Source organism: Aplysia californica, unplaced genomic scaffold (genome assembly GCF_000002075.1).
Source record: "Aplysia californica isolate F4 #8 unplaced genomic scaffold, AplCal3.0 scaffold00228, whole genome shotgun sequence".
In the NCBI taxonomy this organism is placed as follows: Eukaryota; Metazoa; Mollusca; class Gastropoda; order Aplysiida; family Aplysiidae; genus Aplysia; species Aplysia californica.
In genome coordinates, this window is record NW_004797498.1 from 253,808 (window position 1) to 281,394 (window position 27,587).

Consider the following 27,587-nt stretch of genomic DNA (forward strand, 5'->3'; position numbering starts at 1 on the left):
ACACATTCAGTAGGCCCCACACAACAGCTGTGAGACCACGTTCGAACGAGGAAGTATCGAAAGAGCAAGCGCAAGCTGTTGCCCTGAGCCTATTAACTATTCCCTATTGACCGGCGTTGACCGCAGTTGTAAACAAACATGTCGGCTGAAGGAAGAATCGCCTTGGCAGAAATGCATGCCTTCGTGATTCGCTGCATGACAAAAGCTGGTGCCAAGACATCGCACAGCTCGGCATTAGCAGACCTATTGGTGGCAGCAGACTACAGAGGCCATTACAGCCATGGACTTAACAGGCTGGGTAACTATACTTCTAGATCTAGATTCTAGATCTATGTACTAGATCTAGATCTAGATCTAGACTCTATGTTTGTGCAAAATTCAAAGAGTAGAAAATGTCCCCTGTGGCTATAGATTATTGTGGGCTGTCCGCTAGGCCCTATCCATAGATTGCGTGGTGACTGTCCAAGAACTACGCAAGTCTAGATTTATAATAATATCATGCATTGTTTAGCTTTGATACAGACTACAGAGAAAGACTTACCCTTGACCTTTTGTTTTGACCCAGATTGTTATGCCTCACTTGAAATAAAGCTCACAGATTCTTTATACTTTATTCTAAAATCATGTTTTATGTTAGATCCTGGCCCTATTTTGGATAAGAATGAGATTATTGGTTTTGTATCAGCAGAGTACACGATGAAGACTCTAAATGCATTATAATAACAATAAACACAGAAAGATTCTAGGAAGGCCGGCCAATCCAATGTACGGTACTGAAGCTTGAACAGGCACCATCATAGAACTGTAGATGAGCTATAAGTTGCTAGATCTAGAATTAGGCTAGGCCTATATTTGGGGAAATGTGTGTCAACAAACTTAGTTTTGAGCTAAAAGTATAGAGACAAAACATGAGACTGGGTCTTTCTGGGTTTAGTCTGTTTTCAGTTATATATTCTATATATATATATATATATATATATATATATATATATATATATATATATATATATATATATATATATATATATATATATATATAGATCTATATATAATAATAATAATATATTATTTAAAAGGAGAGTTTCTCAACATTTGCATGTCTTGTAGATCTACTGAAATTAGGTCTCTGTAAGTTATAGTTATAGTGTAAGGCTATTGTCATCTTAATTAAATTTCTGTCATAGGCTGCCCTTTGGTTTCTTTTCAAATGAAATATATTTTTGCATTTTCATCACAAAATCAGTCACGCACAGTTGCTGATCTTCATTCAGACTAGACATTTTACTTTTAGTCACTAAGGTTAGAAGTTAATAAATTGTTCTATGACACTGCTTTGCCGTTGCTTTTTAATTCGCCTAAAACTCGGCGTCATGTTAGAAGGTTAAGTAGGCCTATGCTAAGACTGCATTTTTTAAGACAATAATTATAGGCTATATATATACTTTTTTAAAAATTAGACATCAGGTTGATGCTTTGGGTTCTCGTTCTCTTATCTCAGTTGGTGCTTGTTTCAAATTTTTGACTTTTTTTTTCACTCTAAGACAGACATTTCTAAAACTTTTTGATGTGGAATTTCACTGCAATTAGTCATAATATAATGAGATAGAAATAAAGTCAGAAATATATCCAGATGATGATACTTCATTATCCATTTTCTTTCTTGCAGGTTGCTCCACAATGTAACATGCACAGGACTGTATATTTTTGTGCTTTTAATGTGTTTAGTTTGTTTGTATACATAGTAAGTTTTTAGGTTTAATTTCTACACTAGGTATAATATTGTAGGCTTTTATGGTATATATTTCAGACATGTATGTCAAAGATATTCAGGCTGGCATCACAGTCAGTGACAAGGAGCCTGAGATTCTCAAGGAGACAGCTGCAACAGCCTATGTTGACGGGAATAATGTGCTCGGTATTATTTTATTATTATTTTGGTCTCATGTCCGTAGAATATTGTTATTGTTTTTATTTTTATGTCTCCCACTTCTAAGTTCTTTTCTTTGCTTGTTAATCTCTTGTACTTTACTTTTACTTTTCTGATCCAGCTGCCATCTGTTTGAGACCTTCGTCCTGTTGATATGGCAAAAAATTTACAGGTTTTTATCAGCTCGAATAGAATACTCCCGACAACCGTGGAGGCAGGTGGTAGGTAGGTAGGTAGGTAGGTACTATGCAGGTTGCTAAGTGCCCGGCAGATAATATAAAGAGGTGATGAGAGACCCTTTCATCCTTGCAGTCACACAGCAGCCAGGCAGGTGGAGTATCCTTACTGATACTGTTCAGGCAGGAATTCATTAGAATGTTTTGTATTCGCAGGTGGAAGATAATGACCTGTTATCCTCCACTCGGAGAATTCTGTGAACCACCTGTGATGGGAGCAGTCATTTGTGCAAATCCAGTTCTTCCAGTTTTGCCCATTGCCCATCTGTTCAGCTACTGTTCCTTGATGTTGCATCCGATGTTTCTGACCATCTGTTACGATACAACTGGATCTTGGGGCTGTGTTTGTGATGCTCCCTTCTCGATTATGCATCGGACACACATCCTTGAAAGCAAATACCTCCTTCAGGGAGATGAGAAGCCATTCTGTGTCGCACAGATTTTTACCATTAGACACGTTTTAATAGAATGTCTAGACTTTGGAGAGACCCGAAGGAAATATTTTAAATGCAAAAAATTGCAAGAATTGTTTTCCGTCATTGATCCCAACAGAATCCTTGATTTTATCAAGGCCATTGGCCTTTACGGAAAATTGTAAATATCCATAAATATATATATATTTATTTTAAAGCAGAATACCATTTTTAGATTGTTATTTTACCTCAAATTTTTAACATCTGATCGTTGACTCAAGCCAAGCCCTGGAGTGAACTGTTGTGAATGAGACCAACCTGTGTTTCATGCGTTCATATGACCGTATGCAGTTGCGAGTGCATAAAACTCTTACTAAAACAAAACAAATAGCTCCCCTCTTCTCGGGGGTGTCCGCCTGTCACCTCTTGGGATGCCACTGTAAAATCAGGTCAAGAGCAAAGGTCCTCACGAAGATATTGACCGCCAGTGCCAGAGTCCTCATAATCTGTGTTTTCCAAAGCATAGAGCACTGACTTTCCATCTGTGAAGACCATAGTGTCTCCGATTCCGTCTGGACATACAATGAATATATACATGTTGGTCAGGTGGAGGACTGCTGCCCCAACGGAGACGACCTCTGCCTCACAATCTGCGCAGGAAGTACCATAGGCATCAAACACTTCTTCACATGTCTTGTCAGGATGCTCCTTTCTCATCCCAAAGTCTGCTTCAATAGTTCCCTCAAAGGCTGACCCACCAGTGTAAACACAGATTTAACCACCCAATAGGAGTCAAACGTTTCTAAAGATGTCGCCCCCAGCTCCACTGGGTCACACTCCCCTTTCACCGTCTCCCTCATTAGAGAAACGCAGGTGTTGGCATTCCCAATATCTGTTCTCAGGAGGAGCCCTGGTTTCAGGGATCTCAACATCCCTCCATCTCATGGAAGGTGGTATTTCTCATCCAGTTCGATTGCTGTGTTAAGCACGAATCCCCCACAGATGCGCCTCTTTGGTGTCCCCCATTCGATGAGCCCTCTGCTTGGGCAGTTGTGCCCAGTCCCTTACTTATTTCCACCACTCCTCACAAGCTACAATTGCAGTCAACCCAAGGAGTTTGGAACTAATGGAGCCTCCTCTCTCTCTTCGCGACTCCACGAGCAGTACGCCGCGGTGGGGATCAAATATGGCGACCGACTGTGGGCTAAATCACACACTGTGGCGTTTCTTTTTATAGAATCTTATCGGGCTGGGCCACGTTGTGGGGGTGGGTGGGGTGGGGGAATGCACGCAAGGAAGAGGGGATGGGGCAGGGATAAAAGAGGAGGGGCGGGCCTTGGGAAGGGACGAAGGAGAATGGGAAAACTTAAATAAAAGAGAGAGAGAGAGATATTGTGATCAACTGACGGGCTGACAGATAATGACAGGGAGAAAAAAAAAACAAATTCTGTGTGTGATACGGACTGTTCAATTCTTCAAGAGTTTTATGTTATAATGTAGTTTAAAAATCAAAAAGATGTGTAAAATAAGAAGAAAACCTGTCCGAGTAACATAAAATTATCAAACATACCAAATTATAAAGATAATCTTTCAAGATGCTTAAATATTTAATTATAAGAAATGGATAAAAATATACTTTTAAACTGAATTTAAGATATGATTGCATGATTCAAGGCGTGTACCATAACTAACTTTATGTGTAAGGAATAGCGAACACTAAAGAGGGTCGATGCCAGCTTTATGATACTTTATCTGATTGCTAACAGTATGTCTTGGTCTATAAATAATAATATTATTGATTACAATAATTTTGTTTCCTGGTTTTCACAAAGTGGAGCGCACAATGATTTCAAATATATATTTTTTTAAAAAAGATAACAGCACCTTTGGAGGTGTGATCGCGTGCATGAGCGTGGATGACCTTTGAAGGGTTGGGTTGTTGTTTTTTTTGTTCAGTAAAGTATGATATGGAGAGTAGCGTTTTTAGTCCCTTATTACACTCCAGAGGGGGATAATTTATCTTAATGATGACTCTTGTGTAGTAAAATTTGTTGTTGCTTTATTTGGTTTATTTTTTAACAGCAGAATCTTAAGTGAACTGGAATTATTGATTGTGGGATATTAGGTGAAGACTACAACAATAGAATTAAACCGAGTATAGTTCTATCTAACAAGACTCAAACTCTTATCCACCCCACCCTACCCTCTCCCCTCATCTGATATGGTTTGGTGTTTCTTTAACATAGAAAATATTCATCATTATTGTAGTTGAGTATTGATTTCATTATATTCTAATGGAGCCTCTAGATATTTACATTTAGACAACAGTAGCATCTAATTTGCGCACACAATGGAAAGCAATATCTTTAATTAAAATGTATAATATATACATACACACACATAATATTTATATTTATGAATAAGAATACTTTTTAAAAAATTGAGTATCTCGGTCTTTCTGCTGGGGTGTTGTATCCCTTTCAGCCTGGGTTGGCCTTGGCAGGTAGCGCCGGAGCCAGCCTCTTATGAATATTAATGATCTAAATTGTGTTGCTGGGGGGCATAAAAACACTTTCATTCAAATTTTTTTAAAGGAAAACAACTTAACTGTGAAAACTTCGGTCCACTGCAGCATCATATCGGTTCTTACACTTAAATACAACACAGGTGCAAGGCATTTTTACTAATTGACTTGCCTAATCTCAAGGACCTCGGAATAAAACCTTCTTTCTATTATATATCTAGATTTCAGTGCGTGAGTCGAGCATTCGCGCAGCGCAGGTAGCCCACAGTTCCGCCGCGAGAGAGGGCTCCTGTCAGGCGTGCTGTGCCGCCCACAGAGCATCCTCCATTACTTTTAATCTCCTTGAGTCAACCCCACAGTCCCTGAAACTATTCCCACAGCTTTACTTTGTCCATTGTCAAGGGTCTTCTGGGTTTGTTTGCTGCAGATTATCTGTTGCCCCAGGTGATATTTTGTCGCAGAGTATGCATAGCCAATACACAGCTACCTGAGTGCGTCTGCCCCCTCTGAAGCACTAATTATAATAATAATAATAAATAGCATTTATACTGTGCATTTCCATTTTTTAAAAGATGCTCAATGCGCATTACAACGAAAAAGACATCACATCTTAAAAACATTCTTTTATTGGCAGCCAGTGTAGTTCTTTCAGAATTGGTGTTACTACTGTTACGTGCGCTGATTTCTTTTGTTTCATTATCAATTTTGCTGCTTGATTTTGGAGTACTTGTAACTTTGATAGTTTTTCGACTGTCAAACCGGACAAAATAGCATTACAGTAATCTAACTTTGATAAAATGAGTGTTGTTACAAGTGTCTTGGCTGCTGCTTTAGTTAGATAATTTCTTACACTGCCAATTTTCTTAAGCTGAGCTGGCTAATTTGGGAGGACATAGACTTATCATAATCCAACTGAACCCCTAGATTTTTAATACTTCTTTTTGAACGAATTGTATGGTTATTAATGTCAATTTGTAGCTCTGGGAGATTTTTAATGGCTTTTGTATTTCCACTCAACATTATTTCCGTCTTGTCATCATTTAGTTTCAATTTTTATTGCTGGTCATCCATATTTTAAAATCTCTAGTACATTGCTCAGTAGAGTCGACGAAAAGTGGTATTTGATCGAAATCAATAGACTTATGAATTTGAGTGTCATCAGCATAAAGATGGTAATTCATGCCATGTTGTATTAAAATATCAGCAATAGGTTGTGTATACATTGTAAACAAGACAGGTCCATGAACAGACCCCTGAGGAACCCCACATCTAAGCAAAACATTATTAGAACACATGCTTCCAACCACAACTGCTTGTGTTCGATCCTTAAGATATGACTCAAACCTTCGCAGGACAGTACCCTTTAAAGCCTGCTGTCTGAGAAGGTTAAGTCTATTGTTGGCCCTTGTTTTCAGGCTCCAGATGTGACTTTTGCACGAAAACCGTTTGCCCAGCTTGGTCCCAAGGCAGGTGAGGTCTTCAGCTCTCTTGAGTCTCCTGCAAATGAGATGGTGAAGTTCTGCTTTGCAACCCTGTGACCTCTCGTAAAGGTTGAGTAAATTGCCCCTCTGTACAATTTGCCTCTAGTTTCCACTAGCAGCAGTAGCTGTCAAAATCCATCTAGGTCTTCTTTCATCAGCCTTGAACTGATGCTAGCATGTTTGCCCGAGTATCAGATGGTCAGGCCATCAGCATATAGGGCCTTGACCGATTTCAGTGTCTCAGGCAGGTGATGAAGACAGGGAAGAGTGTGCAGCTCAGAGAGGGACCCCAGGGTAGGCCCTCTGCAGTTAAGCTTTGGATGACACAACATTGCTCATCCTGGTCTTCACTCATCTGTAGAGTTTCCCGTGGATTCCTGTCTGTGCCATCTCCCACTGGAGGCCTTTTCTTCATACTTGTTGAAGATTGACAAAGACTGCCACTGTGTGGTTCTTCACTAGTTACCATCAAGGACTTTCTGGCTGAGCCTGAAGAGCTAGCTGTTTGTCCGCTAGCCCTCGTGAAATCCTGCTTGGTTCCCATCTGAGGCACCCGCTATTTCCAACCACCAGAAAAGGCAGTGGCAGACCATGCTCTCCACAAGCTTCCTGATGCATAAAGCGAGTGAGATGGGCGGACAGCATTTCACCTCCATAGCAGGCCTTAACTTTCCCAAGGATGAGCGCGATGATGCTGCCTTTCCACGGTTCTGGAATGATGCCCTCATTCTACGTCCTATTGATCAGCCGGAGAATAATGTCCTTACCAGTGTGACCAAGGTGACATCCCACTGTGGATCTTATCTGGTCCTGGAGGTCTGTGAAGCTTCAGCTTCCCCACCACCCTGCCAAGCCTGCTGTGTGTGAAGTCATCCTCAAAGAGTAGGGTGTATGCACTTAAGGCACACTCTCTCACCTTCAGACCTCTCAGGCAGACTCTACATTTGTTTATGTGGGGTGGGACTTTGTTGACAGAAGCAAGAAAGCTGTTGAAATCCTCTGCCCTTCAGGGGACTTCTTACTACTATAATGCCTTGTCTACATGTATGTGCTCTGGGCAATTACGGCGCCTTTCCCCGCACAAGCTGGACTAAAGTGACTATGCCTTGGTTCATCCCCACACAGAGAGGTTGGGTAATAGGATGGTCAAATCAGGCCTGCTTAAAGTGTTGTGAGCCCTATGTAAAAGGGTAGGGTGGAGTTCTTGTTCAGTGGAATAAGAAGATTTGTTGTCCCACATAGTTCTTCTGTGGCCATTCTACTTTTGTTGTATTTTTCGTATTCCTATTGAGGAGAGTGGCCATCAAAGTCACCCGCGATTATTGTTTTAGTATGTACAGAATCTGGTAGAAATGAAAATTTGCCATCATTTCCTGGGAGGGGAGGGGGAGTTGCTGTAGATGATTTGCAACTTTTGTACCGAATTGTAGTAAAGTTCTGCAGATACTTGAAGCATGACCAAGACTTTTGAATTTGAAGATGTGAAGCAGAGATAATGGAGGTGGTTTGGCCGTGTGCTGCAGATGAACGTAATCAAGAATCAAGATCTAAATGCTGTACTAAGATAAGAAACACTTGGACAGAGAAATAGAGAGCAGAGAAAGGCCACTGAAATGTAGAAGAGAATAGTGAAACTGGAGAGGAAGAGCAAAGTCTCCCAATTTAACTCTTTCCCATCTCAAGGATCATATAAAATAAAAACCCTTGCCATCAAAGGCAAAGGCATTTTAGGGAAAATCCAAAGAAACTGGGTGGTAAACATCGGCGAGATGAGGCGGCAAAGTGTTAAATAGCACCATGGTAAATGAAGATGGTTCGTCCATGCAGCATGTGCTGTCAACTGGAAGGAAAATTTTGAGTTGATGTGTTGACTTTTGCTTCACATGTCAGCTGTGTAATGAGTCTCAGTTTGAATATATCTTAATAATTTTTTAGTCATTTGCCTAGAGCATTTTAAGGTTATTTTGGCACTGCTATGATAATGCATGGACTAATGATAAATATGTGACATTTGAGGACTAATTTAATTGCTCTATTAGAAACTGCTTTGATCTTTTTCATTCAGTTCTACTTTGTTTGAAAACTTGGATAATGTAACTCGTCTGACCTCCTCTTTATCTTTCTTTCTAGGCCCTGTTGTCGGAAAATATTGTATTGATGTTGCCATAAGAAAAGCTAAAGATGCTGGGATTGGATGGGTCACAGCAAAAGGTGAGTTAGAAAGAAAAATTAATGGTGTGGTTAACCGGACCGTAAGTAAATACTTGTTACCTTTGACTTTGAGAATCAGGCATCCTTTGAAAATAATGAATTGAGCCAATTTTTATTTCATACTTTAGTCAAAGAAAAATATGAGTTTCAATTTTGAGATTTGTTCTCTTTAGTTTAGGTCTCCTGTTGACTTTCGATTTTTGTGGCATAAGTTACTGTCTCAAAGTCCAAAGTTGCTTCCATGTTAATGTAAGAATACTTAATCCCTCAAACTAGCACAACTATTTGCGAGCAAGATTAAATGTCTTTTTAGGCTATGCTCTTGCTAGTATGTTGTCTTACAGATAGCTATGTTGAAAAAGTTATGAATTGTTTTGAGTGCCACAAAATTATTGTTTTACTGTTGGAAGAGCTACTATTGACGGCAACAACTGACTGAATGCATTCCATGTACACGTTAAATTTTTAAAAAATTTCCCCGCAACTACGAAGGCTGTCCCGTGGAAAACCGGAATTTAGCTGTAATCTTAAAACTGTTCAATATTTTCACATGCTGTAAACGCACATTTGTAAAACAATCATTTAGGAATTTCCCGAATGAGCACCATGAGCATCACACAAACCAAAGGAACACAACAGTTCTCCTAAGATGGCTACCCCCTTGGAAAATTGGTCAAGGGTAGAAGTGAGGTCTGCCATTCAGTTTCTGGCCGCAAAAGGTCTCAAACCTATAGAAATACACACTGAAATAAAGTCAGTTTATGGGGAGAAAGTAATGGCAAAGTGACAGGTATATGAGTGGTGTAGTAAGTTCAAAGCTGGGCATACGGATGTCAATGACAAAGTTCACCAAGGACCTTGTTTTTCTGCCAAGACTGAAAACAACAAGAGTCGCGTTAATGAACTCATTCAAACAGACAGGCGCCTAAAAATTTCTGAGTCACTAAACATTTCAAAGTCGACTGTCAATAGGATAGTGTTTGATGAGCTTCACTCTCGAAAGATATCTACTCGATGGGTCCCAAAAGAACTGACAGCTGACCACAAGACGCAAAGTGGTGAAGTGTCTCAGACTTTGTTGAACAGTTGTCGCCAAGCTGTCACGGGAGTCATGAACACATGTGGAGACCTCCTACAATATGATGAAGCTTTCCTGAGAAGCATTATTACAGGTGATAAATGATGAGACTTTCATACACTGTAATGTTTTTATACACAAACGACTGTAAACGGGAGAGACGAACACACACGACACCAAGCAATCTAGAAAATGAGCCCGGATGCAGTGTCTGACTTTTTATGTTGATCCCCGAAGTGAGTAACAGTAACCAAAAGCCCATGGCATACGGGGCACTTACGTCCCGTGATTAAAAATGAGTAAGGTGCGAAACTGACTACCATGACATACATGACATGACCTTTGAGATGAAGAGGGATTCAATGGTTTGGAAGCACATGTCTTAACCTCCCCCGAAAAAGTTTCAGCCATCGGTGAAGAAACTCATGGCCACGGTTTTCTGGGATGCTAAGGGTGTTCTGCTTCCCGACTTTCTGGAACCAGGACAAACTGTTAATGCTAACAGATACTGACAGACTTTTGATATGTTGAGAGAGGCTGTGCGTCGAAAAAGACCAGGCCGGATGTCCAGCAGGGGTCATTTTGCAGCATGACAACACAGCGCCACACACCGAAAGACTGGATCCAAAGGTTCGGTTTGGAAGTTCTGCCATACGCCCCTCACAGTCTTGACTTGGCCTCTTCATATTATCACCTTTTTGAACCAATGAAACGCAATATTTCTGGACAGTGATTCACCGATGAAGAAGACCTCGTGGAAGCCGTGAAAGATTGGTTGAAATCCCTTTACAGAAAATTCTTCTGGGAGGGTATCTTCTCCCTGATCCAGCGATGGGGAAAATGCGTCCAGCGGGATGGTGATTACACTGAGAAATAAAGCAAATGTTGAGGTATGATGTGCTACATTTTTATCATAATAGGACAAAGATTGTTTCTGTTATGAACCTTTTTCGGTTTTCCGTGTGACAGCCCTCGTACATATGGTCATATAAGCGCACGGAACACGATAAGCATTTTCAGTTTGGTAAGAATTAGAGTTTAAAGTGTGCAGTTTGCACACAGGACCTCCGCAGGTTTTTTCTCCCTTATCCGAGAAGGCTAGTTGTTAGATCTTACTTAACCTAAGATCAGGGGTGTGACTGAAAGACAGCAGTAAGTAGGAGCCAAAGAGTGGCAGTAGAGAGGCTGCAGAAAAAGTCAGGAGCCTAGAAAAGGGGACAAAGGGGGGGAGGGGAGCAGAAAGTGGAGATGAAAGCAGACAACAGAACATGATCAGAGAGCAAGAAAGGAGATAAAAGGGGAAAATTTTAGAAAAGAAAATGTTCTATAGCTGTCGGGTTTTGAACATGGGACCTACTGAATGAGACGTGAACACCGTACCTCTGACAGCAAGAGCCCCCACACATTATGTATGTAATTATTATTGAGTATTAAGAAATTTTTATGACCTTGTGTGCAATGTTATTTATTTTTGCAGGATCTAACCACTTTGGCATTGCAGGCTGGTATGCAATGAGAGCTATGGAACAGGGTTTGATAGTAAGTTCACAGTAGGCTATGATTCTGGATTGTGTTGAAATATTTTGATTTACAATTAGCATAAACAAGGGACTTGCCTGTCACAATTGATTGGTCAAACACGAATTATACATTTGTAGTTATGAGTAAGGTACAAACACTGGTTTACTGCCAGAGCTTATGTGCACAGCGGTTTATAATATATATATACAGTTGAACCTGTGTAAGACGGAATCGCAAGGGAGCCAGAAAAAAATTCCGCCTTAGACAGGGGAATTTAGAGGGAGATGGAGGTTGGGGGGGGGGGGTTCAAAGGCCCAGCCGGTGGGATCAAGGATCGCTTGTCTGATCGGCAAGCAGTGGTCAAAACTTCACACCTCTCAATTGGTATCCTGTCTGATAATGACATGCGTCAGTCTTACTTATCCAATTGCTACCAGTGGTTGCCTTTCATAGGACCTCTGCTTGACCAATTAAAAACAGAAAAGTTTGATCATCTCCTTTGATTCCACCCTCAGCCCCACCCACCAATGGCACCCCTCACTGCCATCATGTAACAACGATTCGAGGAACTCTTTTCTCTGCTGGCTGTACGATCAGGGCGGCAGGCATTGGTCAATCTAATTTCACACCTCTGGCTTCTGGCTACCCAGGAAAGTTTCCGCAGTGGATCTCTACTTGAGCACTCTCACGGGAAGTCGTGAGATTTCACACCCACACCACACTGACCATTTGCATTACTCAGGGCTCACATGAAGGGGTAACATCTACCCCCAAATTTCACCCCTACTCCTCTTCCTCACCCAGCGGCACGGCCATAGCGTTAAGTTTAGAGCCGGCGGAACCAAACTTGCGAGTTTTCTTTCAAATCAGGGCTGAGCGGGCAAAGCATTTTCCGTCTTAGACAGGTGAAACCCTCGGAAGGGAGTGGATTTTTCTTTCCGTTTCCGCGTTGGACTGGTTTCCGTTTTATACAGGTAATTAAAGAAGAATATATCAAGGGGGGAGCAGGAAGATTCCGTTAAGACAGGTTTCCATTTTATACAGGTTTCCGTTAAGGCAGGTTCGACTGTATATGTGTATGAGAAGTGCCAGCAATTGTGCAACAATACTGTAAGGCAGAAATAATGGTTCATTATAAGGCTACATTTCTTTAAAATTCTTTATTTGATATTCATTTCTCAACTGCTTTGTGCTGAAGGTCCTGACCTGGCTGTGCTTGTAAAACTTGAAGACTGGAAAAAGCACAATGGTTTTCTTTGTAGAATTGTCATACTGCTCCATCAGTCCATCATTTTAGTTCCTCCAGTCTAAGGTTTGGGTGCAATGAAATAGACCTTTAGTAATCATGTAAAATGGTACAGTTTGATATGAGTTTGATGCCACCTTTAACACTATATGGTAAATCAAGATATATGGAACCTGTAGGTTTCATCCGTCTGCTACAGGACCAAGCCAGTGAGTCAAGAGCTATGACAAAACTCCTCAAGCTGCCATGGTTCCAGTAGGCCCCCAGTGGGGATTTATACACATTTGCCAAGTGCAGTACCATTTGTTTTTTAGTTTAAATAAGGTTTTACGGTGCTTGCAACTGCTTAAGTTCATATGAGTATTATGAGCGCTAAGGGGTGGATGGTCGTCAACAGAGAAGTCCAAACGGGGAATCAGGCTTACTCTGCTCACCTCTCTAATCTCAACAGCACAAAGTCTGCTTCAACTATCAAGGTACCCTGGAAATAACAGTTCACAAGAGAGTGACAAACATACAAAAGAAGTAGAGTAAAAATTTGTACTCGATGTTTCATCATCCTTGTGATAAGACTGGTTAACCCCAGTAGAGTAAATTGTAAAAAAGAAGCTAAAATCCTTATTTGGTTTGATCATGCAGCAATCTGGCACCCAACAATTTGTGAGGGTTTATTTTGAACATATTTGGAGCATTTCTAGTCAGAATTCAGTCCTGTCTTTGAATTCAGTCCTGTCTTTGAATTCAGTCCTGTCTTTGACTGTGCATATAAAATGGATAATTTACAATTGATTCTCGTCATATAAAAATTAATAGATATTTTGTGGATTAGCCAGTCATATCGCAATGGTGAAGATATGCTGCAGTTTGTGTTTAAAAGATGTGAAATCTTTGAATAGAATCAGTTATTAATTGTTTCAGTCCTGTTGACTGTTTAGTACCCAAAGAAAAAAGGTATTGCAGAGTTTAAAAGGATAGCATATGGTGTGTGGATGAAAATATGGATTTGAGTTTTAGAAAGTGGAAATAGCATGAAAGTGGAAGTCTGAGTTTCTGATTGTGGTCATGCTTTACTTATACCAGGTACTTATAACTTTATTATGCTCTTTCCCTCAGGGCATGGCTTTTACCAACACCTCTCCACTAATGGTACCCACCCGAGCCAAGAAGGTGAGGTAAAAGCATGAGTCTTGGGGGAACCTCTTTTTTGCTTTTTTGATTGCAGAGGCTAAGGCAGCAGTCCTGCACATTGAATTCAGTCCAGTGAGCACATACAGAAGCTGAAAAGACAAGTCTCAGATCTGACACATCCTAACACTAAAAGCCAGAGACAACTAGACACAATTGTATTAGTCTCTCTGAAAGACAAGCCCTCATAATGAAACAACGCTTCGGATGAGGAGCATCCAGAAACCTAAATATTTCCATTTATACGGAAATTGGGGATCTTCTCATTTAAGTTAAAAAACACAGCCCAATTGATGGCTGTACCTCTTTCAATGACGATGTCGTCCCCATGCATGTTAGTCCCACATGAATCTGTCCTCAAGCTAGAGAGTCTTGAACAGCAGTGAACTGAACAGGTGCACTGAAGCAGAACTGATGAAGGGGGTAAATGGAATACTTTATGCCCATTGCATCAGAGTACAATAAAAGGGCACCATTATTAGGTCTTACTTCTTTTCTTTTTTACTGATGCTCCAGTTTCTTTCTGTCAGTCTGTCTAGCATTTTCTCCTACATGAAATAGTCATTAATGGTTCAATGTACTTCTCTTTTTTTAAACTCAAGGAATGCTCAAGACTACCAAATGAAAGACCTATACTAAACTTACACTTTTATTTCTACAGTCCACACTTGGCACGAACCCTATAGCATGTGCAGCTCCGGCCAATAATGGTGATAGCTTTGTTCTGGATATGGCAACTACAGCAGTAGCATTGGGAAAGGTGAGGATCAATGTGTGCGGACCTGTGTTGCACTGCGAGAAATACTTTTAACTGTTATTAATAATTTATTTTGGGGATTAAGTTTTGTGCAGTTAACGGTAATTAATTTCCTTTTCTTTGATTTTTTGCCATTTTTTATTATCTATAGCAGTGGTCCCCAACTACAACAAGGCCACCGGGGCCAATATGATGTCTCTGTTATAACCGGACTTTGTTATAGGCGGGGATCAAGTTTATATACACTGTAATAATTAACTAATAGGATCACTTCTATTACATTGACTTCCCTCTACCAATTTATCAGTTATTGTGCTTTTCTTTTCCAGGGATGTTGTTTTCTCTTCATCTTTATCTTCTTTTTCCTAGTGTCTTAGTCGTATGGAGGTTGACAAGACTATTTGAAATGCACGGATAATAATTATAATGATATTTATATATAGTACGTATTCATAGTCATGCTCCACTCTCCCTTTATTTTTCTGTGTGTCTGTCTTGCTTTTTCCCTTCATTAACTGACCACATTTGTGTCAGATGTGCTACTCTTTACCCAAGCTCAGACAAACATTGTACCACACATTTACTGTGGTTTTGTCGATAATTTACTAACTACTTGGAATTTATAATCACAATGTGCACCATTCTTTTTTTTTCAGCTAGAATTGAATGAGAGGAAAGGACTGGAGATTCCTATAGGCTGGGGATGTGACACTGATGGAAAGGTTAGTGGCACGGTCATCTCACTGACTCGTACTTTTATCCTTCTTCAGGTTCCTTCCCCAGCTAAAGTTTAGGGATTTAATTTTATTTTTCTAGTCATTGTGTTTTGTACTCCAAAAGAGCAACTGAGTACTCTGAAATGATTGCTGTCTCATGATTTCAATCCAGTACCTGCTAATTGTCTGTGGGAGAAATGATGTGATTTGTTGCTCACAACCCATTTGGGAGTTTAAGTGAGATAATGTATATGCTTTTGATATGCTTTTCAGATTTTGCATTTAAGCTTTTGAAACCACTTAAATAGTAGCTGAATGGCTTTTAGTCATGAAAAACTTTTTCCCTCGAGTGACTTGAATAGTAAACCTCACATTCATCGAACTTGGACTGAACAAATTCTCGGACTTCCTGAAAGGAGAACAGTCTTTTCTTTTTAATCTCTCTTATTGTAGGTAGCGTAAACACGGCCATTACTGATTTGTAATGATCTCACAGTCTTGAAAAAAATTAGGGTCCATATATTTGTTATAGTGATTGTACTCTGTTAATGTGGAGATGTTTAGTGCTCTTGGTACTCTTTTATTGTCTGTCCAACATGGGGTTGCAACCAGTGACTGACAAATTTGATCAAATTTTAAACAATTACCATTTGCTTAAAAATTGACCGAGAGGTTAAAGAATGGTACCAAAATGCTCAGTGGATATAGGCCTTTCAAATGGTACTGATAAATTTGGCATACAGCTACAGTCGAACCTGCCTTAATGGAAACCTGTGTAAAACGGAAACCTGTCTTAACGGAATCTCCCCGCTCCCCCCTTGATATATTCCTCTTTAATTACGTGTATAAAATGGAAACCTGTCCAACACGGTAACGGAAAGAAAAATCCGCTCCCTTCCGAGGGTTTCACCTGTCTAAGACGGAAAATGCTTTGCCCGCTCAGCCCTGATTTTAAACAAAACTCGCAAATTTGATTCCGCCGGCTCTAAACTTAACGCCATGGCCATGCCACTGGGCGAGGAAGGGGAGTAGGGGTGCAATGGGGATAGAGTAGAAGTTACCCTATGTTACCCCATCATGTGAGCTCTGAACGCTACAGATGGTCAGTGTAGTGTGGGTGTGATATCTCACGACTGCCTGTGAGAGTGCTCAAGTAGCCAGCCACTAGGGAAACTTTCCTGGGTAGCCAGAAGCGAGAGGTGTGAAATTAGATTGACCAATGCCTGCTGCCCTGATCGTACGGCCTGCTGAGAAAAGAGTTCCTCAAATCGTTGTTACAATGATGACAGTGAGGGGTGGCATTGGTGGGTGGGACTAAGGGTGGAAGCAAAGGAGGTGTGCAAACGTTTCTGTTTTAATAGGTCAAACAGTGGTCCTATGAAAGGCAAGCACTGGTGGTAATTGGATAAGTAAGACTGACGCATGTCACTATCAGACAGGATAGCAGCTGAGAGGTGTGAAGTTTTGACCACTGCTTGCCGATCGGACAAGCGATCCTTGATCTCACCGGTTGGGCCTTTGAACTCCCCCACCCCCACCCCCCCTAAATTCCCCTGTCTAAGACGGAAAATGTCTAAGACGGAATTTTTTCCCCGCTCCCTTGCGATTCCGTCTTACACAGGTTCGACTGTACTTTGAAAATTTAGTTTCTGGTACCTACTTATTGATAGAACATTTGCACTAGCATGAGCAACCTCAGATCCACCAAAGTAGCTTGCAGTATTGGTCAAAGTCAACAACGAAACATTTTAAGAGAATAAACTTTGATGGAGGAAAAATCTCATTCTTTTGAAAATAAATTTCATTTCTAAAGGTAGATGCAAAGTAGTACAGATATAGAATGGACATTTGTCATGTGTTGCTATCTGAATGATTAAGAATGGACGTCTAGACTTTGCTGTCACAGAAACCTTGACTTCATCATCAAGCCCAAAAATTGTAATGAACATGCTGTTCACTGTCTTATTTCCTGACGCAAAGATAGAAAGTTTATATAAATGATGGATTGGTTAACATTCTTGTCATGACGAAAACCAATTTTTCCTGGTCAGTTTTGATGAAATTGATGTCCAACATAATTTATTTGTTTTCTTTTTCCTTGTCTTTGAGAGGCGTGTGTGCATATTACAGAATTGACAGTTCAAAGCAGTACAAAAACTCTTCCTCAGTATTAATGAAAAGCACAAATATTCGCCCCCCCACCAGGGCAGTGCTAGTGACTGAAGTTGTTTTTAGGCCATTCCCAAAGGGGGAATATTAACATGCACAGTAGAATTGTAAATGGGCTGATTTATCAATGTCATGCTCATACTGTGCCAGAACAACATAAGGGAAACTGCTGCTTTTTCTTTCCTCATTCTTACTATTGTCATATTTTCTCTACTTCTTTTGTGTTTTTGTCACTCTCTTGTGAACTGCTATTCCTGGGTGCCTTGATAGTCGAAGCAGACTTTGTGCTGTTGAAGCTAGAGGGGTGAGCAGAGTAAGCCTTAATCCCCATTTGGACTTCTTTGTTGACATCCACCCCTTGGCGCTCATATAACCTTATGCAGTTGCGAGCGTCATAAAACCTTACTAAAACTAAACAAAAATATTCATTTTTCTGTTGATATGCAGGCTACTCCTGACCCATCTAAGGCCTCAGGACTTATGCCCCTTGGAGGCACAGAGGAATGCAGTAAGTACAGGATTCAGTGTTAAAAACCTATATTGGGTTTTGTTCTGAACAATTTTATCATATTTTATTTTTTAGCAAAGTCAGATGAATTTGATAGTTTTGGAAGATTGTTTTTTTAATTTTACTCGTACTGTAATTTTACTTAAACTTAAATGTTTCATCTTCTGTAGCTGTTGAGAGTTGAGAAGAGATGCAATTTGGTCAGGTAGGCCAACTTTGCAGCTCTTTCAACAGAGATGTTGTTGTTTCTCTGCATTTCAGGGGTCCCTTGGGGGCAACTGAAAGTTACAATTTGGGTCAAAATTATCAACTTAGATGTGTTGGTATTTTTGGATTCTTCAGCCTCTCTTTCAACTGTTTCATCGCCTTAAAAACCGTTATTTGTCGCATATCAGGCACTTTAATCACCACATAGAAAAAAAATAACTCCGCCCTTTTTCTTTCAATCTTCATGACATTTTCACAGAATGAAGATAAGATGTAACGCCATTACAGGCTTTGTTGAATTTACAATATATGGAATAGATTTTTGCTGGTGGTGGCAGAGTTTGAACTTTCACTGATCTTTTTTGCAGCCTTGAATACTACTTCCCCCCAAAAAATTATGAAAAAGTACTGGCCATTAGGCAATTTTTTTCTTAAGTTCTTTTTTTTTTTGTCTCAACACCTTTTATGTCCATTTAAAGACATATTTCTGTGTGGATTTTACTGAAATACGTTGCTCAAAGGCACAAAATAATGTAAATTTCCAGTTTCCAAGAACACTCAAACTTTGAAAGCCCTTAAACTTTGGAGGTCATTTTTTCACTAATTTTACCTTTGACATCAGTCAACCCCCTCCTCCTTCAATCACAAAAATACCGTTACTTCTGTTCAAGTTAATTTGGTATTTTTTCGGCCAAATGAAAGAGAAATGAACAACTTTCAGATGATACTAATAACTCCATAGCCCAAAAATTGACGAGCGCGTGATTCCACCGCATTGTGACACATATTGATGAGCTATTGTTTCTTGACATGCATACTAAATAACAACTTATTTCCAAAGGAATTAATTGAAATATTAACTTATAAGACACAGCAACAAAATCCAATTTGAATATGTCTGCCATCTCCATAGCAATTAAACTTTTTTCCTAAAATCCTGTTGAGTATTGAAGAATCCACGCCAAGCTTGCTATAGTATAACATGAATAGCTCGAACTCGTCGGGACCGGCCTCGGTAGTTCAGGGGATCCATAGTTCGAGGGATATGTGGACAGTGGTATGGCATCAGATGTGTCTGAGAATCAAGGGAAGCAACAAAGATTGGGTCAGAACAGAGATTTTTCTTTTTTCAGCCATTGTCGTAGATCAGATAGGTTAGATCTGTGCCTATTGACCTGGATTTGAAATTGACAGATTGAGAATGAGAAACACGATGAGCAACGCTTTCGAGTTGGATCAGTAATGAGCTTACCGGTACAAAGACAATTTTATTGCGTGGGTCAGTGTTAGCTATCTTTAGTCTGCACCAATCAAACGATGCCTTTTCTAATTTTTCAAAACATAAACAATTTGATAGGATAAGCACGATGACGGAACAATTCAGCCCTACCCTGCCTCTCCCACCAAGCACATAGTCCTTTGCGAAGACTGGTGTGGCGGCCGATAGTATGAATGCCAACTGTTCCTCTCGCCGGCTCCACACAAAAGGGTAGCGAGGTCCAGGGCCTTGGCACGCACAGAGACCGTATATGCTAAAAATAGCTAAGCTAGCTGCTTCTGTGGAGGAGGATTGTGGTATTTTATCGACCTTGCCTTTTTCCATTCTAAAAAAAGTAATTTTTACTATAATTTTTGTCTGAAGTGCACCTCAAAGGACAATGACTTTAGACCTCAATAGCAGCATAATTAGTTAGACTATTCGGTATTTGTGTTCGAGTTTCGCGTAATTCGTTTTACAAAGATAAAGAAGAAAAAAATGGGACAGCAGACACAGTTCGAGGGATTCGTGATTTCGAGTTTTCTGTGTTGGACCTATCCGTGTTATACTGTATGTCAAGTATGATGAAATTTAGTTCACAAATAAGCAAGAAAGCCTTCAGTTGCTGCCCCCCTTAACTCCCTCAATCCATCTTTTGATTGGCGTACCTCTTCAGTGTAGCCTGAGTACTTGAAAATATAATAAGCTCTCAAGGCTGGCTGACTAGGTGACATTCGTAATAGGTTGCCAAGCCATTTTAGTCTTTGTTTTTCTATGAAATGGAGGCAGTACTCTGTGCTAACAGTTTCTCTCACATCTTCTTTTCTCTGGCTGTCTGTACTTGTGAACTCTTACTGTAGTTCTTTCTCATCAATAGATGCAATTCAATTAGCATTTGAATTCTGATAATCAAATGAATTCTCAAAGATGTGACATTTTAGTGATGAAAAATTAATCATACTTAAGGACAGGTTATTTTAGGAGGAGGATGGCACTTTGTCGTAAACACTATTTTATCATATATATATATATAGTGAATCTATATCTATGTACTATGCCTGTTCTTCAATTTTATCTTAATGCTTTTGAAGAGCCCTATATTGTCTTATTAGTTTTGAGACAAAAATCAAAGCAGTAGAGATAACTTGATGACTTGATGCAATTCCCTGAATCTGACATGTAAGAAGTGTTAGCTTCTCATAAACAGGTTTTTTGCTTGAATAGAAAGCCCGCCATTGGTGGGTTACCTAATAGATTTAACCCCCACAATGTATAGCCAATGACATATATTTTGTAAACTTAACATCATCCAAGTATTTTTTCCCTCCTGAAATATATTCCATACTTCTGTTGTTGCAAGGTGGCTACAAAGGCTATGGCTTGGCCATGATGGTGGAGATCTTTTGTGGCATTTTGGCTGGTGCTGATTTTGGGCCTAACATTAGGAGATGGAAAACCACAGAACGTGAAGCCAATTTGGTAATTTCTTTTCAGTATCTCTAGTATACTTATTTCTAATTATTGGTTATTATAGACGATACATAATTTTTTCGGAGGGGTACAGTAGAATTATAATTGTCTATTGGAGGCTCTCAAAGACAGTCTAGGTGAGAAAATATGACAAGAATATTTTTTTGTTAAACAGATTTTGATGCAGCAACCAAGTGAAATTGATGGTACAATTCAGTTTCGTAAAGAGTGCAGTGTCCCCGGAAGAGTTAATTTTGAGTAAATTATAATTTTTGGGTTTTGGGTTTGGCTTGAGTCAATGTGTGCAGCTTTTTAAAATAAAAATGATAATAATAGCTGCATTTACACAGCGCATATCCATTTCTCTGCAACATGCTCTATGCGCTTTACAACCATTATTACCCCAGCACACCCTCAGAAAAATGTCAACACTTTGACTTTGATAGTTTTTTATTGTTCAGAAAAGGAAAGCATAGCAATGAACTGAAATTACGGAGGTTTATATAAGGTGTTGGATTTACAAGTAGGCCCCTCTAGCTACAGACACGTAAAAGGTGGTATAGTGAGACTGTCTGGTAAAGAACTTTGTGAAGTAATATGTTGGGTTTTTTCTTCTGCCTCATCAGGGCCAGTGCTTTGTTGCAATTGACCCATCTGCTTTTGCTCCTGGATTCAGCGACAGACTTTCACAGCTTAATGATTCCCTCCGAAATCTGGAACCTGTAAGTTTTGTGTTTTTAAACTGAAAATATTCTTAGTAAGTTTACAAAGAAAGTAAATGTGGTTTTATATTGTATTTTGTAGTTAATAAATATTTTTTCTCAGGTTTTTTTGTGAAAAATATTGGTAGCATTGTTTTAAGGTTTTATACTTTTAAGAAGCTAGCATACTTCATGATAGCCTTTTGTCAAATTTCACTTTGAATGATATGCCGTGTAAACTGATTGTGATAGGATGGAAATTTTTGTGTTTGAGCTAAAGTAACCATATGCGATTTTAACTCACATATATTAATTCTATTCAGTCTCTCCGGAAAGTTTGGAGAAATTGAGACATGGTACAGGAAGTAAAAATGAAAATATTACTGAAAATTCCCACGCAAGTGTTTGGTCCTTGGGAGAAGTGCCAGTAGGCCTATGACTATGAGATATGGCCTCACATATCACAGGTCTTAGTTTTAGCTTGACACTCAAATCTTCAGATGATGACCAGGACATACATTTTACACTTATCTGCGACTCCAAAGTCATCATTTTCATCAAAATTTTGAAATGGCAATAACTTGTAAAAGAAAGCTCATTACAGTTAAGACCACAGTGGCCATTACAGAAACAGTGGCACAAAACAATATAGGCCTAAGATAAATGCTCAAATTGGTGCCAATTTTGACCTGCAATTTTGTTACGTACAAGTATTGTAACATTTTAGTTGCTCTTTGTTATTCCCCCAATACTGAGACTCTGCTACAAAAAGACATTGTGCTTTGTCCGCTAACTCTCATCATTGCGGAGTTTAATTGTTTGTGTTTCCCATGTCCTTCTCAACCTTTTAGTAATTGTGATTTTTTTTTTGGAGGGGGGGTCCATTTTCTTCTTTTCTTCAAAGTTCAATAATACTGCTGTTAATTCACCAGAGTGAGGAGCAATCAAAGGTTCTTGTAGCTGGAGATCCTGAGAGAAAACATATGGAGAAGTGTGACCAACAAGGAGGAATTTTGTACCATGAAAACCAGATCAAATATGCGGTTAGTTTGATAATGCTTATTGTTCTTTCGCCATCTAAACTGACCATTCCAGTTTCAGAAAAAAATGTTTTTCTGGAATTTAATGATTTTACAATGTATTTCTTAATGTGGCTTTATACTGTTGTATACAGAGGGCTCCCCATGTTGGGATCATATTCTTTCCGAGTTTCACTGAAGGATAGATGTAAAACAATCCAAAGCTAAAGATTTTATTCCTATAAAAAATGAACTATGGTTTCTATTGGTGCTATTTTTGAGCCAGTATTTTACGTATTTCATGTAATAAGTGATGTTTGGAAATTCTTATGCAATTTTAAACGGCTTTCTTTTCAAACCCAAAAGTCGAAGAATAAACCACAGGAAACGCCATTCACAGACCTGCCGCTCATCCCGATTTAATCGGGATACCCCAATTTTTTTCCTTAAATCTCAAGCATCCTGATTTTCCCGATTCTGATCGCCTGTATCCCGATTTTTTTGTGCCGTCTGTTGCGCTGAATTTTTCAAAAATCTTACTCTGACTTCTTCTCTGTTATGGGAAGCACCCATTAAACTTTTTGTCCGCCGGAACTTGGAGCTCTATTTTTCCTTTTCCAAGTTGGATGCCAGATTTAGTGGTTGACTGGCCCCAAGTTGTGTTGCATCTTTGCGCGCACATGTTATTTCAACTATAATGGTTCGACTTGGGACATTCTCAAGATTTACTTTCACTTTTGTTACTACTCGATGATGGCTTGATAACTGTTTCAATTGTTACATACAAATGATCAATATTATTGATAGTTCTGCCTTTGCTTTCAAAACAAGTTTTGTCCAAGTTCTGGTTAGTCGGGCCCATCATCAAGACCTGATTGTAAAACTGTTTCAATTGTGTGTTCGCATCACACAACTTCGGCGTGCGAGTTGCGTGTGTGTTGGGGACCGTCCGTTGACGGTTGAAGCATCTTTGGAGACTTGCGGTGGGAGGGGGGAGGGCAGACTTGGACTAGGAGTCCTTGATGTAATACTTCAAGATTTAAAAAAAATAATGGTCACTCACACACACAATAGAGGGAATATACATGGATCATATTTATGAACATGGATAATATTTATGAACAGCCCCGCAAAATTTTTAAGCAAGCTTGGCAGTCACCTTGGTGATTTGTCTTTGATCCCGATTTTTCCCCCTTGAGATCCTGATTTCTGGATTTCATAGAGTGGCAAGTCTGCATAATGCTCTGCCAATGAATTTAACCAGCTGACCTCGCCTTTCAACCCCGAGGTGCTTCGCTTTCCACAGCGATTCTCCAGCTCCAACACACAAACATACAAACAGCACGCATCATTGTAACTTTGAAAAACTGAACTTCTTCATGGTTTACAGCATTTAGTGTTTTATTGACAATTCACAGAAATTTTATGTGACGTCAGTAATCTAGTGGTTAAGTCTAAGGTCTGACGTTGTGTAATTGGGAAAGGCACTTTACATGAATTTTCTTTACCTCGTCCAGGTGTGAAGGAATATTCAGCCATAGACAGCGAAAGTTCTTGTCAGTGTGTCAGTGTTTTAGTGCTTGTAAAATGGCAGCTTGCGTTGTATGCTTCCCAGAAAGTTGAGGTTGTTTCAGAATGCTATCAAGTCTGCTAAAGTTACAATATAGAGATTGTAAAGCCCATAGAGCTTGCTGTTAAACAGGAGTTTGCACTATACAGTCGAACCTACCTTAATGGACACCAGTGTAAGAAGGAAACCTGTCTTAACGAATCTCCCCGCTCCCCCCCCCCCCCCCCCGATATTTTCGTCTTTAATTACCTGTTAAAAACGGAAACTTGTCCAGCGCGGAAACGGATAGAAAATCCGCTCTCTTCCTAGGGTTTTACCTGTCTAAGACGGAAAATGTTTTGCCTGCTCAGCCCTGCCCTGATCTGCCGGCTCTAAACTTAACACCATAGCACCGGGCGAGGAAGGGGAGTAGGATGGGTAGATTTGGGGGTAGATGTTTCTCCATCTGTGACGATGCAAATGGTCAGAGGTGGGAAATAAATTGGTGTGACCAATGCCTGGCGCCCTGATCATACGGCCATCTGAGAAAAGAGTTCCTCAAATCGTTAATGGCAGCGAGGAGTGGCATCGGTTGACTGTGCTTGTTACACCGATGGGTGGGGTTAAGGGTGGAAGCAAAGGAGATCTTCAAACGTTTCTGTTTTTAACAGGTCAAACAGTGGTCCTATAAAATGCAAGTCATGTGCTGGTGGTAGCTGGATAAGTAAGACTGATGCATCGCATTATCAGAGAGGATAGCAGTTGAAAGGTGTGAAGTTTTGACAACTGCTTGCCGGCTCGACAAGCGACCCTTGATCCCACCGGCTGGGCTTTTCAAACCCCCCTCCATCTCCCCCCTAAATTTCCCTCAGACGGAATTTTTTCTGGCTCCCTTGCGATTCCGTCTTACACAGGCTTGACTGTACATAATGCTATCTATTATTTTTATCATATGCCTTGGGATTACTTGAATCAATTTTGACTGGAGGTCTGTTACCTTTCTATTGCAGCACAACCATCAATAATTTTCTTTTAAAGGTCGGAACATGCTTGGGTTGAAAATTAGTTTGTCTAGAGTGTGGCACATATAATTTATATATATGCACTGAACATTTGGTATCTTTGCCTTTGGCTCACATGCTTTTTATTATTTGTTTTACAGAGGGATCTAGCAACGAAGCTGGATATTGAACCTCCACAAGTTATCTGACAAGTGAAAATCTTGATTTGAAAACATGAAGCTGAAGAGTGTAGAGTCACAATCAGTCAGAAGTTGAATTTGCAATATGGAGGTGAATTGTAATCATTGCACAATTTATCATGAAGCTTGTTTCATGTTTGTCAGAGTTGTATCATGTATGTATGGTGATTTAATGTTGTTGAGATGGAAAGAGTTATTACGTATCCTTTGAAAGAAAGTCACAGAACTGAAACTGATTGAATAAAAGATTGTTCTCCAGATTCGTTCTAGAATCTAAAAAGTGACTTGTGTTAATGTGCAATGAGCATTGCGGTAATGTTAACTATACTGTATACAAGAAGCATTTATTAACCAGGAGCCCAGTGATTCCCTATCAGCATTATAATTTGTTGTCAAGTTACACGTGTTATTAAACTTGTTTGTTTTTTTACAATGATATATTTATTTTCATAATATATACCTAGTCTCTATTTTGATTGAACTGTGTGGGTACTTGTTCCTTTTCTATTCTGACGAGTAATGGGATCCACGCATCTATTGTAATGAAAGAAGGATAAAAATGTACAACTAAGTGTGTGCGAATTTATAAGAATTTGTGGGAGAGTACAGTATTTGAAAAGTGGAAGCAATTTGGCAAAAGCTTTCTGCAACACATTTAGGATTGTAAGCATGGCAAAACTCTGATGGGCAGTAGCGCTGTGCCCATTCGACTTTACTATTGGATATTCATGATTTTTGCACTATTCACAACTATTCGAAGCCTTTCGGATGGCGTGTGTTTTTTTAGAAAAAAGCAGATAATGGATTTTCGCCTCATTTTCTCAAACATAGTAAATTGGAGCATATTATGTCTAAAATCATTTAGATAAAAATACAAAGAAATACTCTTTATTAGATGGTTACGAGACAGAGTGATAAGAGGAGCCAACAAGAGTTATAAAACATTCCTCTTGAGAATATCCCTTACACTTTTACTGTTCAATAATCACTCGTCACACCATGGATAGCTCAAGCAATTGCACTTGGCTCTTGAAGTACAGAGAATGACTTTTTTCCATGAAGTTAACTGTCGCAATGAGCTCCCCTTCCCCTATTTGAAATTCAAAGCCCTATGAACAGTGACGTGATGTCATCTGATTGCACTGTCAGCAACAACAACACATGCACCCTCAGTCACTGACATTGCATAGCAGAAGTTGGACCTGGACTTGTCAATATATAGAAGAAAAAACAATTCAACGGCACTTTGAATAGCGAAAGTTAGCTGGGCTTGTCATAGTTAAAAAAGAAAAAACAATTTGACAGCGCTTCAAATAGCGGAAGTTATGCCTGGGCTTATTATATATATTGTTTTTAATCATTCGATGGAGCGGTGAAAAGTTACCGAATGTTGAATAGTGGAAGATAGGTCTGGGCTTATTATCCTTATCATATATGAGAAAAAAAAATTCATCGGAGGTATTCGAATGGCATGGATAGTGAGCTCATGCTTCGAAGCTTCGGTGAACTTTGGTTTCCTCAAAATCGCACAGCACGAGTGGGCAGCCTTTTGAAGGGTTCAAATTCTTTATAACTATCGTAAATAAATCCTTTTCTTAATTCACATACCCCATTTGAGATCATGGATGGTGGGCACCTCTGGGTGGCTGTCCCACGTCCATGTTCTTTATATGTTTTCCCCATCATCTTGTTTCTGAGCACTATCAGTCCCATTAACTGTCTTTGTATCTATATATGCTATAAGAATAAGACCAAGAGGCATCACTTGGATGTTTTACATCTTCATTTGTCTCAGTTTTCTGCTCCTAGAATATAATATTAATATTATATTATATATAATTGTGTTCTGTACTTACTTCACCTGAGGAACTGGTTGTAAGTTGTGATGAAGAGATAGGCCTATATGTGGTTATGTTGCATATATTTCATGAATGTATCACTTTCAGTACTGCTGCTGGACGCTGCAACAATGTAATGAATTGTATTAAAAGATTTTTGTATAAGATTAAGATAGCTATAAACTATTAAGTCATGTGATTTTGTTGACTACAGATGTTGGACAACCACTAACACGGTGCCTTAATAATTGTCTTTCGAAACAAATAAAAGATATACTTCCTCTTTTTTTTCTGAAAAGCCTTGTCTTCAGAACTCTTGTCTGCAATTGATATACATGTACACATAACGGAATTAAAACCTTTGCACACGGT

The 27,587-nt window shown here is 39.5% G+C and overlaps 1 protein-coding gene across 1 annotated transcript; it reads left to right on the forward strand.

The window, feature by feature from the left end:
- LOC101856578 (uncharacterized oxidoreductase YjmC) lies at positions 1 to 27,587 on the forward strand (the record flags this gene model as incomplete). The annotated part of the gene is given in 12 exon segments (XM_005099865.3): positions 1 to 298; positions 1,808 to 1,915; positions 8,712 to 8,792; positions 11,348 to 11,409; positions 13,751 to 13,804; positions 14,484 to 14,582; positions 15,236 to 15,301; positions 17,912 to 17,972; positions 20,798 to 20,916; positions 21,534 to 21,629; positions 22,541 to 22,651; positions 25,339 to 27,587. Coding segments are annotated over 12 exon segments (1,065 nt in total). The 3' UTR covers positions 25,387 to 27,587.